The sequence below is a fragment of the Lepisosteus oculatus genome, chromosome 29, assembly GCF_040954835.1.
Source record: "Lepisosteus oculatus isolate fLepOcu1 chromosome 29, fLepOcu1.hap2, whole genome shotgun sequence".
Classification (NCBI taxonomy): Eukaryota; Metazoa; Chordata; class Actinopteri; order Semionotiformes; family Lepisosteidae; genus Lepisosteus; species Lepisosteus oculatus.
Window position 1 is genome coordinate 3,918,545 of NC_090724.1, and position 16,874 is coordinate 3,935,418.

Here is a 16,874-nt window from a genome sequence, read left to right on the forward strand (position 1 = left end):
GCTTGTTTGTAACATTTGTATGTCTTTTGATGGCATTTTAGACCTGTTTGAAAGATGCTTATCAAACTGAAAGGACTCACATTGTTGCTAATATAGCACATTGTGCACTAATTAGAACTGTAATGCCTGGGTGGGCTTTTAAAATCCTTTAAACTAATACTCTGTCCTGTTTATGAGATTTATGAGATGATGAAGGCTTACATTTATGATGATTGGTGGGTTTTTTTTTTATTCTACCTGAATGGACAGCCTCTCAAAAACACAGCAGAATCTGTCTCACTTTTGAAATCTGATTCCCACACCGTCCTGCCTTATAATTAATAGCCCCGTTTGTGATCTGCAGAACCCCTACAGCTACAGCAATGCATGCTCAGATCCTGTATCTTGTCAGTTGAAAAGAAGCCTCCCCACCTGAACACAGGAACCTGTTATGGAAAAGACCAAGAGCTATGGCAGTCCATCACATTATTGCATTGAGCTGTAGGTCTCTTGCCAGGCTTCCTCTGTCCTAATGGATGTGATCAGTTGAGCCAGCCAGTCACATTAAAGGAATTTACAACCTCCAATTAAGCTGAAAGCCCATCTTGCTTGCAATGGGTCAGATCATGAATATAACTCGGGGCATGAGAATGTCTAGACTATGGCTGTCTTTGTTACAGACATAATTTGTTTACAACTCGTAAATCCTTTTCCCCATAATGCATGATGGTAGATGAGGTGTTTTTCTTTTAATATGGCTCTTGTGCACCAGTTTTCATGAGTATTCTGCATGCATTCTGTTTCGTGTTGATTTAACGTCATTCAGCGTGTGCTGTTGGTGATTCCCCGATTGTCTTCTGAAACAATCCCAGTAGATCTGTCTCTGGCTGTACAAGCTGTGGATTTTCAACTCCACAAGTGGCCACTTACGTTAGTTTGGAGTGCATTCTTAGGAACGCTTCAGGAGTTAGAATAAGATGAAATGTATGAAGAAGTAGGCTGGTACTCTGTTATATAAAAGGGCTATATTCCTTAGCTGTGTAGTGTTACAGGTGCAGAACTAAGATGAAACGCACTGTAGGCTGCAGTTTTGGGTTACAAAATCACTTTAATGCTCATAGAATGAAAGAAACAACCAGAAATTCCAGCCACATTGTTGGAGACCTTGGCCTGTGTAAATATGGGTTTTTCCCCAGCATTAATTCCTTTGTATCCCCCTGCGTAGGCCCTTGGCTTGCTCGTGTGCCGTATGTGTGTGTGGGGGGAGTATTTGACCACTGTCCTACTGTCACCTCTCCTCCAAACAATCTAAGTCCAAGTATTTCCTTAATCCCTTTGCATAACCCTGAAAATGCATTGTTAGGTTGATATGCTTATAGGTTTAAGGCTCTAAGCTTTAAGCACAAGAATTTAGCATTCATCTGAAAAATGGCTACTATTATCTCCTCTTCAATAGTTTTTTTTTGCTGTGTCATGGTGCTGAATGGAGCTTCTCAAGTTTCCCAAGTTCTGGAATGTGGACACGAGGTTATTTTTGCTGTCAGGGTGCCAGTGGAATCAGGCCTGTGAAAGGATATTAACACACACGCTGCCTGGTCAGCCCCAACTCTGCAGGATTTGCAGGAAGAGACATGGGCTCATTGTGAGGGCTGTGTACTGTGAGTCATCCTTAAACACTGGAAAACTGGATAAACAAATATCGTTTTACATATTAAAAAATACAAAGGTCCTTCTTTTTTTGTTTCCCTAAAATCGTGCAACTTTGTTCCTTATTATTTCTGACTTGTGAAAGGTAATCTGTTCAGAGGTTTTGCTTTTATGGTTTTCAAAATGTGTGGGAATAGAGCAATGCGTTCACTTAGACTCTCAAGAGGAACTAGTGATTAGCACCACAGAATCTGAACTGTTTCATCTCCCACATGGATATTCACTCAAACACTCTTGCTGAAGAACATGGGTACAATCCAAAAAAACAGATTCAGTTTAATAAGTGTTCTATCACTCAACCCTAAGTTTCAGCGCAAAGTAAATTATAAACTCCTGCTTTTTTCACCCATACCTGTCTGCTAGGCATGAGATCTGCAGATGGCCACTTTTTGTTGTTGATGTTCATCCTTCCTGTGAATTTTCTTTTTTTCCTGCAGTTGGAGGAAAAGTCAAAGAGGTTTTGGATAGTCCTGTTGCTCTGGAAATGTGCTTTTAATCCACGCCGAGTGTTCGGTCTTTGCCAAGCTCGCGCCGTTCACTGCCTGGGGAGATCTCCCAGAGGCAGGGATCGGTTTCTGAACAAAAACAGGTTGAGCAGGACATCGCCTGACAAGTGAGAGATTTTCAAGTAGGAGGATTTTAAAAAGCTTAAGGTGCTCTTACAGTAGAGGGGTTTAAAAGTGTTTTCTCCCATTGCCACAGATTTGCCCTTTATCATCTTGTCTGCAAGCAGACTAAAAATAAAGTACTTTTTTGTACTTTAATTTCAAGGCAACAGTTTGCAGTTGCTGAATTACAGGGTGGGAACCTACCACATTGGGATGAGAGAGTAATAAGACTGCTACTAAGAGCTATGGCAGTCCATCACATTATTGCATTAAGTCTTTTGCCAGGCTTCATTTAAGTTTATTTCAGACAGTGAGAACTCCCAAAAGAGGTTTCCTTGCAGTACCTAAAAAGTGACTAAGCTCCTTCATTCAGGCTTAAATATGTCTGGTTTCTCCCGGGCACAGTGATTTATACAGTCACATACTGCATGTCTTATACAGAACCACTGCAGAAGCAGTGAAGGGAATCCAAAACATCCTTGGACATGGAAGTTAACGGAGACATGACTGCACACAACTGGCCATGTACTTTGGGATAGGGTGGGATTTGGCGGGCCAGGCGCCAGGGTTTTCTTGGGCTTTGATGAAATGGTCACTTCTGTGTTTCTTTTTGGGGGTACTGCAGGCTTGTAGTGATGTCAGCGAGAGATGTGCTGCTCCACTAATCAGTGCTAACTCTCCTGTGGGGCTCTGTGCAGCTTGCTGCGTGTCAAAAGGTGAATGGCCCAGACAGGTGGGTGTGTTGGAGGGGGCTGTTAGCAAGGCCTCATTCTCCCTGTGTGCTGCAGTAATCATGAGCTGAGATTGAGCCTTAAAACCCTAAATAGCTTCCAGATGGGATAGGTACATAACAAATGGCTGACCGGCATTTCCAAACGTAATGAAAAGTTCAATTAAACGTGGAAACAGAATATATATGTAAAGAACTTTGGGTGTCTGTAATAAGAATCCTAGCTGTATTGTTGAGGCTAATTCCTTGGAGTGTCACAAGATATTACTGCCTGAGCTACGTAAGACGGTCCCACACAAACAAAATAGGCTCTAATACCTTCTCTTGTTTGGAACGTCTTCCCTATTGTTTTCTCTTTATGCTCTAGTGACACAAAATCGTTCCACAGATTTATCACTGCAATGCTAAGTGACGACAGATGCCTCCGATCGAGAGGGGGGGGCTACCACCATGCTATTCTGAACACATTTCCGAGGTGATCACCTAGACCCTCTGCCTCTGTTTACACCCGTACAATGGCAGTCTGCATGTTTCCATAGAAATCAGCGACACGTAACAGTGGGGATAATTACTTTGTGTGGTTCCCATGAGAACACTATTTATATCTCCAGTGCCAGGCAAACTCGGCTCCACAAGAAAAGTAAAAGTGCCAGATGGCAAAGGTTCAAAAGCATTAATACTCCCTATCAGGGGGGGAAAAAACTCCTTAAGGTTTTTCAAGGGTGTTGTGGAGGTAGACTGTAAACAGTTGATGGTGATATTTAGCAACTTTAATATATTTGAACTTGGATGTGTCTGGGCTTCACTCTGTTTTATTGATTTCCACAGAACAAACTGTTAACAGACAGTCTAATAAATGGATACACACCACATTGTTTCTTTTTGTGTATCCATACCTAGCACAACTTTTCTAACTGATTTAAGCACATAAAGGCCCACAGTAGTCATTAATTAATACCAGAGACTCTCTAAAGTGCTGCTCCTCATGAAACCAGTGTCTTCATACCTGAGCTTTATTGATTAACTAAAACCTTATTGGACTATTTGCTTAATTTTATGCTTTTAATAGTTTTGAGATCTTAACATTTTAACTGATTAATTTTATTTTAAAAAATCAATTTTCATGTTCTTTATAACTATTTTAATTAAATATTAATTGTATAATAAAAGAAGTCACAAGAATCAGGATTGCATTGCCCCTCCTGATTCCTCCTCAAGTTGAGACTAAGGGGCAGAAGCCCATATGTAGTAATATTCCACTTATTCTGGCTTGATTTCTGGCCAGTATTTTGACACCCAGGAATCCCCGATTCTGTCTGCTTCGCATTACCCCTCCCTTCTGTCTCTGACCTGTCATAGGATTGTCCTACACTGTTCAATTGAAGCCCCCACCTCCGGCATCAGCTCCTCAATAGCTTAAGAACTGTGGGAAGGGGTTACAGTCAGGGCTTGAATGGAGAGTAATACTTCCCTTGCTAAAACAAGTCTTGCTATAGTTTCACGACTCAAGCCCTAGTTCCAGTTAAACACCCTTACCCCACCTCGAAGTCTGACTGTGACGGATCTGAGAAGCTAAGCAGGACAGTACCTGATTAGTACTGGGACAGGAGACCTCCAAGGAAGACCAGGTTGCTGCTGTTAGTGGTGTTGGTGGACCAGTAGGTGGCACTCTCTGTCTGGACCAGAAATTCCCATTCAGTTCCCCTAGTATGGTGACGAGGGTGTGCTGCGCCGCACCTTCAGGTGAGACGTTAACCTGATGGTATGGACTTCAGTTAAAAAATCCAGTGGCACCATTTGACAGACCTGACGTGATAGTGCTGGTGTCCTTGCTGCCTAATGTTCAGCTGTAATTTCTCACTCCCATACCTGATCAGCTGTGTGGTAGGCCTGCTGGTGCATAGTGGGCACTGTGCATTGCCCAGGTGGGGTCTGTACATCAGTGTTGGATAAAGGGGGTCCACTGCTGTGAGTGAAATCCTTCGGGATGGAAAGGGTTTTGTAAATGCAACTAGTAGATAAATGTAACAAGTGCAAGATACTTGCATATGATCTGTTTGTGACCCTTATAAGAGGGCTCGTGGAGTAAGATGAGACTGTTACAGTGATGAGATTCCCTGGGGCACTCAAGCACACTTGAGCTCCCTACAGCTCTGCAGATCTTTTGGCATTGCAGGATTGCACTGGCACTGCAGTCAAAAGGCAAAGACAAGTAAGGAGAAAGTCATGCTCTCATTACCGGACACTGTGACAGCCAGACCACTGCTGGCTTCCTATACTCTTGACGCAGTGCTTTCCCACAGGTGATGAGGAAGGGTGGTGTTGATTATAGGTGTAGGGGTATATTTTCCTGGCAGGTTCAACCAATTAATACGCAATCACAGCAGGGAAGATTTTCGGCTTTTCAAATGTCATTAAAATATTTACGGTGTCTCTAGGATACCTGTGCGCTGTAGTGCCATGTGGCGCTCTCCTCTCAGAGGGCCCTTGACACTGGAACGCTGTGTGGTATGTGCAAGCTTGCCAGTTTGGACCACATGCTCTCATATTTTCCCTTGCTCAACCTCTCCTCCCAGGCTATCTGTCCTGTTCGGCCCTTACACATGCGTAATGCAGCCACAGTCTGCCTGACAAGGTCAGTCTTGGTATTAATTTCAAGGCCTACAACTTTGCTCTTCTAGAGGTGCAATTCCAATGACACGGTCTTTTACTGTGCAGATTGAATCTAGGCTGGTTTCATTGTAGCCCTAATTTTCCAAGAATTTATGTAGCAAATCATTGAAAACTGTAAGCAAATCATGTAAAATGTTGATATTGAGCAAAGCCAGTTTTTTCTAAACGTCATCTGATAACTGTTTAAATCGGCATGCAATCTAATGGCCAGACTTTAAAATGCCTACAGAGTAAAGAAACCCCAGGATGTAGTCTTGTTTTGGGTGCACAAAATGAACCAGAGGCTGGGGATCACTAGTTGCCTTGTTTTGACCTTCTGGTCTTTGTAAGACACTGGGGGAAATAGTTCAAAATTCATGACCAAAATTCTGGTTTATACATGTTATACATACATCCTTTTCTGTGCCTTGAAAGATTTTAACATTTTTCAAAACTTTAAATAAAATTGGCTTTAGACACAAAATAAATAAAGCTTTTGCCACAAAGTTTTAATGTACTTGATGGTATGTTTTTACTTAGCTCATTTGTGGGTTTTTTTTTAATTGACTTCTGCCAAATGGAATCCTGTCCTCTGGTATGAAGTTTCTAGTGGGGTAGTGAGTCAAAGATTTGTCTGAATCTCGTTAGCATGAGGACCGTCCCCTGCTGGGTGAGGTAACGCATATAAGAACAGAAGAGGTTAGAAATGAAAGGCCATTCAGCCTGTCTTCCCCTTAGAAAGAATTAGTAGTTAATCAGTCCAAGGATCTTATCCAGCTGTTTGTTGAATGAAGCCTGGGTATCGGCTTCAACCACATGGCTGGTTAGCTTGTTCCTGACTCTATAGCCATTTGGGTAACGAAGAGGCTCCTATTCTCACTTGAAAATGCGCCTTCTTTATTTTCCACTTGTTTCTCTCTTCATGGTAGTATGGGAACTGTCTGAATGCCAGCTGTATCTGAGCCAACAGTGCTTATCGAACGTGTAGGTGAGACAGGTATGCATTTATTCTTTCAAATACTGTATGATAGTTTACAGAGTGGATTTATCCAGAAGTGTAATGGAAGAATCCATATCTCTGCAATTTACCTTAATTCCCTGTTAATGTGTGTGTACAGCTATGACTCGAACCTCAATATAGATGTGAGATTCCAAATCAAATCCCTAGTCCTCGTTGTCAGTGCGGCAAAACAAATTCAAATTTGGTTTCCCGTTTGACTGGGATTAGCGCAGACATTTTCCACCGGCTGGAAGAGAGGGGAGCAATTTAAAATTCCACTGGAAAAGCTTGAACGCAAGAGAATCGCCTCTGTTCCCCAGGAACGACTGAAGAGCCATGGGGAACTACCTCACACAGTCTTTGCTCTCTGTTTAGGATGGCTCACGAAGTGACTCCCAGACTTTCTATGGTAATGGCAGTTGGAGAATCCTGCCCTGATTTCTCATTAGAGTTCTAAATGAACACTGTGTTGTTTAATAGAAGAGGAGCCTGTAGCTACAGTAGCTCTCTAAAATATGGTAAGAAATGGGTTATGCTGGTATGTTCTGTATGTAGGACAGCTGTCTAGAGTCAAGTCCGATTTCTGACTGGAGAGAATGCTAATGTGTGTGGCTGGGCTTGATTCACGTTCTTTCTTAATAGTCCTTGATGCTTGCTTCGACTCCAGCCAGGAGTGGAGGGAGTGCTTCTGTAGTTTTCGTGGGCATTGTGGGAACGAATTAGGTCTCTTTCAATGAAACCCAGCCTGTTCTGTGTGGACCGGCTGACGTCAGACCGCAGAAGTCATTTTAAAAGCTAGATTTTACGCGGCTGAGCGCCTTGCTTTCTTGAGCGCTGATTGCCACAGAAGTTACCATGGAGCTGCAGCGTGCTGTCTAAATTGTCCCTTCCCTGTCGGAACCCCAGCAACCAATTGGAGCCTTCAGGTTCATGGCATTTGTATCCTTGTGGAAAACCGGTATGGGCCTGAAATGCATTTCATAGCTTTAACCTACTAATGTGCTGTCCACCTGCAGCGAGAGTGACGTTAAACAGATTTAGTATTAAGCTTTTCCAGTTTAAAAAGAAAAAAAGTAGAAACAGCATTTGCTTGATCATATAGGAACAGTCTCATTCTGACATGAAAGTTAGTCACACATCTGGCTCGGTCCTTTTTTCTTAATTAATGCCCTTGCTAACAAACATTACTGGTGCCGTAGTGTCTTGTGTTCAGGTACTTGACGGTCATTTTTGTAAAGATCAGGGATAAGGAGTTGATTCATATCCTGCTTATTTTAAAGGGCTTTTGGAAATGGATTTCTTGGCTCTGATAAGGAATCTAGTTTTCACTTGTTAGATGCGGATGTCCTGTCAGTGGTTGCTTTTTCTTTTTAACACCTCTTGTTGGAGGTTAGAGATGCAAAATGTAATTGAGGACTAAAATAATCACTAAAGTGTTGTCAAAAACATTTTCTTTATTTGGTATCGAGCATCTTTTGTTTTTGTTTGTGAAAGGATTGTGCACAAGGGAAACTCATTTGTCGATCAGACTTGTCTGTCTAGGATGCTCAGTGAAAAGAGACAGATGTTCAGGAAAGGCAGCAATTTTTTTTTTTAATTTTCACACCCATCACTCCAAAATGAACACTCTCATTATCTGTTAGCTTCTAAATTGAGATTTAGTCTTCAGTGCTCCATTTGTGCGTTTGTAGAATGTGTTTTTCAGAGCAACTGGGTTACAGAACGCATTACTTAAAAAGAACCGACATGACAGAGTCCTAGCTGGATGTGGAGCAAGTCCGAAGTAAAACAGGGAATTGTAATGTCTTGCTCTCAACTCATTGTGGCGTTTTTGAATTTCCTGTCTCCTGTTTCTCGGCAGGGAGCAGCCGATCTTCAGTTGCAGGGCTCACGTCTTTCAGATCGATCCGGCCACAAAGAGGAACTGGATCCCCGCCAGCAAGCACGCTGTCACTGTGTCCTTCTTCTACGATGCCACGAGAAATGTCTACCGGATCATCAGCGTTGGGGGCACGAAGGCGAGTTTCCCCATGCGTCCCTTGTTTCAGAATGAATGAATGCGAAATACTCCAGTCGGGACAATGGGCTGCCACTGGGGCTCGTTAATTAACACCTCAAGCCTGATCACCCTGCTTTGCAGCAACTGCAGATCCTCTCTTGCCCTTGTATCCTCTCTGATACAATTCCTGCATTAATGACCATTGTATCTCATTATAGAGATGGGCTGTGCAAAGCAGTCCAGGGTAAAGTGTTAACAATCCATCATCCTGTCTAACCCGCGTGATGGAAATAGCATCCTTGTTCCTGTGCAACCGAGGAAGCATTTTCCCCAGCTGTAACATTGCAGTTTAGAAGCCATAGAAGCCAAAAGGATTATTTTTGTCCTGAAATGGTTTTTCCTGGATGCTGTAAGTTCATGCTGAGCTGGACTTGCCAGGACTATGGTTTTTCTTATTTTGTCTCATTTCAGTTCTGGGCTTGCGGGGAAAAAAAATCTTCTTTCTGGCTGGTGTCTCTGTTAGCTAGATAAGACGGTGGAATTAGAAGGGCTCGGCTTTTCAGCCTCAGAGGTGCTAGTTCCCTGGATGTAGTTTCTCAAGTAGAAGATTCACAGGAGAAGCCAACACAAGCGATTCTTGCAGAATTAGCATCCTGTTTTAATTGCGAAGTGGTGTTAATGAAGGCGCTGTACCTGGGATGCGTTTTCTCACCTCGTGAGTCTCACTCGGTTGTCGGAGAAGCTGACAGACTCTGTGAATGCGCGCTCGTGTTGGCACAGCTGGAAGACCTGATTACTAACAATAGGAGCTTAGACCTCTGGGATGGCCTACGATGTAATCCTCTTCTGACCCCGGGTTCGGGCCAGGTGTTCCTCAGTGCTGTGTTCTTCCTTTGCATAGCAGATCTTCAAACATGTGGACCAAAACAAAATCCCTCCCGAATTATTGTATAATCATTTCTTTAAAAAGGTCCCGATAGAATATGGGAACGTTTGCCTGCTTTTCTGATGGGTTGCGATACAGAGAGCATGGGGTTATTAATATTAAGACGGGTGTGATAGACATGTCTTGGCAATAATGCACACATAAAATGGGATTGAAGGAGAGCTCAGTGTACATTTAAAAGTCCTACAAGAAGCTTTAAACATCAATCTTGGTGTGCAAGCTCTTCCAATAAATTTAACATTCTCGAGATTAGGGGGCTCTCTTTCGGCATGGTTCTCACATTTGTGTGATCTTTAATTGCAAACATGCACTCTGTGAGAGGGCCACTGCAAAATGTCCCGTAGAAGACGCAGTACAAAGACTCGAATTGCAGAAGTCAGGCTCCCTTCTTGCAGCCAGGTGAAGGAGAATGGGGCATCGCCACCGCCAGCAGGACCCAGAGGGTGTGAGTCCTCGATCAGCGATGCCTGGTGGGCGTGTGAAACTGGGCTCCAGAATCATAACTGGAAGGTTGAAGGCTCAAATCAAATACTCCTTAAAGCCCTGGAATGGGAGTGTTTGTGATCTCTGCTCTGTCCTGTCGCAGGCCAAAGCCTGCAGCTCTCCATCCTATAATTTATCAATTTTAATACAAGCGGGTTTCTGATTGCCTTCGTTTTACATCTGCAGGCGATTATCAACAGCACCATTACGCCCAACATGACGTTCACCAAGACATCGCAGAAGTTTGGCCAGTGGGCAGACAGCCGAGCAAACACTGTCTATGGCCTGGGGTTTGCTTCAGAGCAGCAGCTGCATCAGGTACAGCTAGCACAGTAAATCAGTGGAGCAATGACAGGGATCTTTTAAGAGTCATGGGGGATGCAGCTGTTCAGAGCTGAAAGTCTGTTTTTTTTTAAATGAGCTCTCGATCAAATGCAGCGATCTGTCATTAGACCAGCTTAATTTGTTCCTCAAAAACTGAAAGGTGAAAACTCTTATAACAGAAATTAAATTGCAATTACTTTCCATGTTACTTAAGCACGAACCAGTACTTAAGCATGAAAACAATAATATTCCTGGCTAATTATTTGAGTTACATGCTTAAAGTCATGAGCTGATGCATAAACAATAAACAGTTGCATTCTTACAGTCAATAGCAAAGCCATATACGTGGTACTGTCTTATAGTATATGCACTTAAAACACTCAAGACTTTAGTATAAAACAGTTAAAATGGAATAAAAAAAGGACATTTCTCATCCAAGAAGATCTGAGAAAATAAAAATCTCAGCCATGCTTCACAAGAGCCCAGCTCGCAAAAGTGAAAATCTGCTCATTAAATGGAAAAAAAAAATTAAGGAGTAACTACACCTCGTATAAACAGAAACCTGTGAAGCAGTTGCTTGTAGTGTGGTGTTCAAAACATACCTAGAAAGCCTGCGTGGGTTTGGCCTTAAAACATTGCATTCTAGGTTCTGCTGTAGAAAAGACTGGATGTCTCGACTGTATTATTCTGATTATATACTGATTGAAGGTACTGTACATCATACCGGAAGGCTCCTAAGCATATCTGGATGTCTTGTAGATTTAAAAAGAAACACTATAACATTCAGTCCAAGTTTGAGTGTTATTTTCATCATGAATTTTAGACTGATGGATCATTTTTATTTTTTTTGACAATCTACACATAGTGTCGTTATTTAACTCCATTTTATACGTGGTGGCAGTGAGGCCCAATGACTCTCACAGCAAGGAGTGATTGCTTGTTGTATAGCAAATATGTGTTTTGTGTGATCAGAAAAAAGAAACCAGTAATAATTCCTCACACTTCTATAGTTCCTGGATTCTCCACTCAGTGCTTTGTAGGTTTTGGGGATCCCCTCCACCACCACCAATGTGTCCACCTGTATCATCCATCTCAATCATCCACCTGGATGATGCGCCAGTCCTCTCGCACACACCAGCTCTGAGCGCAGAGTGATGAACCCAGTTCAGAGACGGGGGTTATTAGGAGGCCAGGGGGAAATTATCCAGAACACTGGGGTGACACCCCTACTCTTTTCTATAAACGCCCTGGGATTTTTAATGACCATAGAGTCAGGACCTCGGTTTTAAGTCTCATACAAAGGACGGTTTTTTTACAGTACAGCGTCCCCGTCATACTGAGCGCACCCTGCTGGTCTGCACTAAGCAACGTTTCCTTAAGGTGGAACATGGAACTGTACTGCAGTCTTTAAGCATGGCTGGGCAACTGATGTGCCAGAGTGTGAGAGATTTGTGTCTCGCTTCTTTCTTCGCAGTTTTCCGAACGGTTCAAGGAGGTGAAGGAGGCGGCACGTCTTGCTCGTGAGAAATCTCAGGACAAGTTTGAGCTGACCAACCCTGCCCTGAACATCGCAGCCCCCCAGGTAACTTGCAGACGGCATCTCTGTCCATATACTGCCCTCTGCAGGAGAAATGCTCAGAGGATGTTTATATTCTACATGTTTATCCGGAATCCAGGCTATGGAATGCACCTTAAATGTCCTTTCCTTTTGCCAACAATGAAATCAAAATCTTCTTAGAACGTCCTTCATAAGCTACATTGATGTTAAGAGCTTTTCGAAGGTTAATCTTGCACTTTCACTGGTTATTTCATAAAACCAGGAATTCCAGACTGGGGTTTGAGCCCATAAACCCCCACTTGTTCACTTTTGGTGGTTCTGATTGGGAGGTTGAGTACACCCTCTGTCCTTCCTGAGACGAACGTAGGCAAAGAGTTACTGTCGACCCTAATGCCTCCGGGGGAAGGAAACGAAGAAAAATGAACAGGTCATTTTTTTTTCTTGAGGAAAGAGAAGAACTAGGGCACTGCTAAAATTATCACATGCCCCTGTTTTCTCTTTGGCAGGATTTTTGACATGGCTTGGGTAACATTCTGAGTCTTGCCCAGTGATCAACTGGACAAGAAACTGTCTCTTTTATCAGACGGTTAAGACTCAGTGTACAGTCCCTGTCCTGTACAGCCCCAATCCAAATAATCTTATAGGTCACCCGTCTCTAAAGATTGAGCACGTCTGTAAATTATAAATGAATTAAGCAAGTCAATTAGCAGCACCTGGGTCCTTAAGGGTTCAAGGTTATTAAGACTTTGGTCCTAAAAGATCTCGGAACTCAGTTTAACAAATTGCCTGCTTAAAAGGGAAAACTGCAACGCTATTTTTATATTTCGGGGTTAGAATGAATCGGCGTTGATGAGTGCATTTCAAACCACAATAAAAGTCAAATGGCCACAACTTCTAAAAGCTCCAGTGTTCATCACAAATGGATAGAATTTCCATAATGCCGTAATTGTCTGTGATTCCGAATGAGGCAACAAAACATCCGGTGAGGTATTAAGTTTTAAAGAAGCGGGTTTGTGAATACATCTCTTTTAATCGAATACAAATATCACTCTCGACTTCGAGACTGTTTTGCCCACTAATACTACTTACAGTAGTTATTAACCTGACATGCAGATGCCTATGGAACACTTCTGTGCTGAAATTCTGCAAAACATTACAGTCATCACAGTGACTAGTGAGCAGGAAGGGCTGCTTCACATGACAATTTGTCTGGACTCGTGCTCTCCCCCGTGACAAGGCCAGCGGTTTGCAACAACGATTTACAGTACTTTCACAAAGTTCCCGATTTTGTGCTGAATTCGGAATTTGCTTATACCATTAATTAATTTTGTTACAGAGATTTAATCACCAGTCTGAGAAATTGAGACTGCAGTTGCCCATTAACATATCCTGATTAAATTGATCAGTCTTAAGAACATGATGTAATATACTTCTAAAGTCAGTGGCGCTGGGCTGGGTTTAGATAAGTCATCATTACTGTGGCTATTGACAAGTTCAATGTAAAAAATGGTTAGGAAGTTAAATTCAACAGTGCGTCTCTGTATTCTTATTTCTGTGGGACTTGGTCCAGTAGAAACCTGGTATTAGATATTATCTGGAGTCCTGTCTACTCGCACGAGTCTTATTAACAGTGAATAAGCTTGCTGAGTATTTTGTGCATCTCTCGTCTGCTGCATGGGAGGGGAGAACAAATTCTTCTGAAAGAAACGTCGGAAAGCGGTTTGTTGGTGGACAAAACAAGACGTGTGCGCGCGATAGGTGGTGATGAATTGGGGAAAGCAGTAATAGGTAGACCTTTGTGGGTGTAATTAATTTTTTCTACAGTAACCCCGTGGGTGTTATTCACTCAGCTTTTTAGAACAGGTTATTGTTCGTCTTCTTTCTTTTCTCCCAAGGTCGGAGTGAAAGGAGAATCGTAGAGAAGCAGGCAGGGCTGTAATCTGGCTGCCCGCTGTGTGGCGGAGGTGCTCTCGGCAGCCTGTAATTGAGATGCTTTCTTTGATCTGGAGCTCACTGACACGGGAGAGGGCTCTCATTACCGCAGTCGGTGCAAGTGCGTTTTGAGTGACGCTGAAGTCCGGTTCTAGCTGGTTAGGGCCCGAGTCCAGCGCGGCCTGTGGCCGAGAACAGAAGAACTGTGATGACGGAGTTCCGTGTGGGTGCAGCTGACCCAGGAAGTATGGGGCTGCAGTGGTCAACAGCGCTGGGGCCCTGGGTTCGATTCTGGACCTGGGGTGCTGTCTGTGTGGAGTTTGTATGTTGTCCCCCCCCCGTGTTTGCCCGGGTTTCCCCAAGGAGCTCCGGTTTTATCCCACCGTCTGAAGAACTAGAGATGGGTTGATTGACTTCTGGGAGAAGTGTTAGTATTTGTGTCTGTCTGCCCTGCAGTGGACTGGTGTCCTGTCCAGGGTGTACCCCACCATGTGCCTGTTGCTTGCTGGCATAGGCTCCGGTTCCCCTGTACCCCTGAATAGGAAGAAGCCGTTAGAAAATGAATGGACCCCTGCCTGAGCTTGGCCCTTTTTTTCTTTATCGTTTTTTCTTGAAACGTGTGGAGCGTTAAAGTGTTTTTTTTTTCATCTCCTCTTCTTTCATTTTTTTGTCCCCCTCTCGCTCTCCTCTGTCTCTGGTTCTCCGGTGGTCTTCACCTCTCCCAGCTGTCTCAGGTGAGTGTCCATCACACACTGTGAACCTTTTGGGGTTACTGCACAGTCCCCTCCCCCCTTCCCCATGGTATATTGGTTCTGACCTTGCGCAGAGCTCAGGGAGAAAAGCGGACTGTTCCATTACCCCGGGGGGTGCGCCGTGTGAAGTGCCACTATGGCACAAATCATAACTGATTCCATGCAAAACAATACTATGTTAAAGACATTAAATATACTGTATGCTACCAGACAATTTCACTCATAAATATTGCTTTTCCCCTTTACCATGGGAGATCAATGCCAAAGACAATAGGGTTCCACATTTTTCAATAAACTAAACTGTTTAGTGGACTCCAGACATTTTAGGGTTGAGAGCCACTCTGCATGTTTGGCTTTTTTGTGTTGCATAAGAAAATAACCCAAATTATAGTTAAGCCTGATACTTTGATGCTTTAATAAAATAATAATATTGCCCAAAGCCGAACAGTGTAAAAATGTAGGCATATGGCGTTTATGAGAGAGGTTTTCCTCATACAGATATATAAGGGTCCACATGAATGCATCTTAATGGAGCTGTGCTCACTGCAAGGAACGTGTGAATTATTTATGTGGAAGTGCACAAGTAGGCTGAGCTGAATGTTGAGGGTTTTTTTTTCTTATCGTGGGGGTTTAATAACGTCACGGGTCACCTTGAATTGTTAAACCAAGAACGACGACGGAAAAAAGGCTAGTGAAATTCTTCTTGGCCTGGAGGCCTGCCATCTGGACTCCAGGATTTGTGTGCAGGATGGAGTTGAGTGGACAGACCTGGGACGGGGCAGATGTCTCTGCCCCTGCGGCAGCATCCCTCTATAGTCGTAGTCCAGATAGTGGCAGCAGTAGGAGGGCAAATGTTTTCTGTGAAACCGGAGTTTCATTTGTCACTGAACTCCTTGTGTTAACCTCTTACACCTCTACTAGTTACTCTTCGCAAAAACTGTTACGTAGACATAGACCTTAATTATTCCTTGGGAGGGGTCTGGCACACCCCTCTCCCAACACTCCCCATCTGGCCAAGAGCACCTCAGGGGGGCTCCTCGTACCTCAGAGGAACAAATTCTCAACTCAGCCAGCCTGAAGGGAGAAATAAACTAATATTTAAAACAAAACTAAAAAAAAAAAACTCCACTGCTTTCATCTAGGAGAAAAAAGCGGGTCCCAGAAAGTTAACGGCTAAAAACAACATAAGGAAGCCAAGCAAAGTATTGCATAGGCTTGTGCCAGAATAACAAGCAACAACAAAGGTCAGTGATCCTAAGGGTTTTCCGTCTCGCTCTGTCACCGCTGAGAAAAAGGCCAGAATAGCCATGCACAGTTCGTCCTTGCCTGTCTTGACCAGGACACATTAAGCAGCCAGCGCCTTGGTCTCCTGGTGTATTGTTCTGAGCTTCGGAACAAAAAAGAACTTGCGGGATGTCTTATTAGGAATGTAGAACGGTGTATCTGCGTGTTCTTTTTTTGCCAAGGACAAAATAGCCTCTTGAATTTAAAATAGTCTTCAAATATGTGGCGGACTGATATTCTTGTGATTTTTCTTCCTTGTTCTGGCTGCTCGGTGGCATCTCTGACCTTCCAGCTGTCTCAGGTGAGCAATGTGTTTCTTGTTCCATTCGCATGGCTGGAGTCCTGTTCTTCCGTGTTGAACAGTTGTGGCTCCGAACGCCGATCTGCACATGCGCAGGAACCTTTTACCCAGAAATTTCAAGCTCTGTTCAGATGTGTACCAGGGATCTCGTTGACTGTAGTTTTCCCCAGCCTTATTAAATCGAGTTCAGAAGCCCCGGGAAAGAGAATTTATACAAATGTGTGGCACTGCTAAGCCTGAGGAGAATCTGGGTTTGAGGATGAAAGGTTAACAGCCTGGGGAAGTCTGTGGCTGAGAGTGAGAGTAAGTGGCCAGGCTGAAGCATGACTGCAGGTCTGCATCTGCCAATAATGAAAAGCTCAGGCCCAGTGAACACCAAACACTCCTAACGAGCCGTGGCCATGTGTCTTGTAGTAGGAAATTAAGTGCTACCCTTTTCACCTGGGGTCGATCATTTTCATTTTTATTCTGAAAATTCGAACAAGACGGAGAAACATAAACAAGACGGACAGACAATGGGGGATAAAAGCTCAAACTTCCTTATGCCTTTTTTACAGTTTTCTTGTAGAAAAAGTCAAAATCTGATGGAAATAATCACATAGGGATTGGGTATGTAAAC

General features: G+C 43.4%; 1 protein-coding gene across 4 annotated transcripts in view; it reads left to right on the plus strand.

Moving 5' to 3' along the window:
• The window catches only part of LOC102690234 (homer scaffold protein 3), a 39,516-nt gene that overhangs the window by 3,173 nt on the left and 19,469 nt on the right, over nucleotides 1-16,874 (plus strand). For 3 of the 4 annotated variants that reach the window (XM_015365604.2, XM_069185950.1, XM_069185949.1), the window contains 4 exons: nucleotides 8,538-8,694; nucleotides 10,291-10,422; nucleotides 11,903-12,010; nucleotides 14,644-14,652. In XM_015365604.2, the coding sequence (XP_015221090.1) occupies nucleotides 8,538-8,694; nucleotides 10,291-10,422; nucleotides 11,903-12,010; nucleotides 14,644-14,652 (406 nt within the window). The remainder of the gene's footprint in view (nucleotides 1-8,537; nucleotides 8,695-10,290; nucleotides 10,423-11,902; nucleotides 12,011-14,643; nucleotides 14,653-16,874) is intronic. The other variant, XM_015365606.2, reaches the window with a different exon arrangement.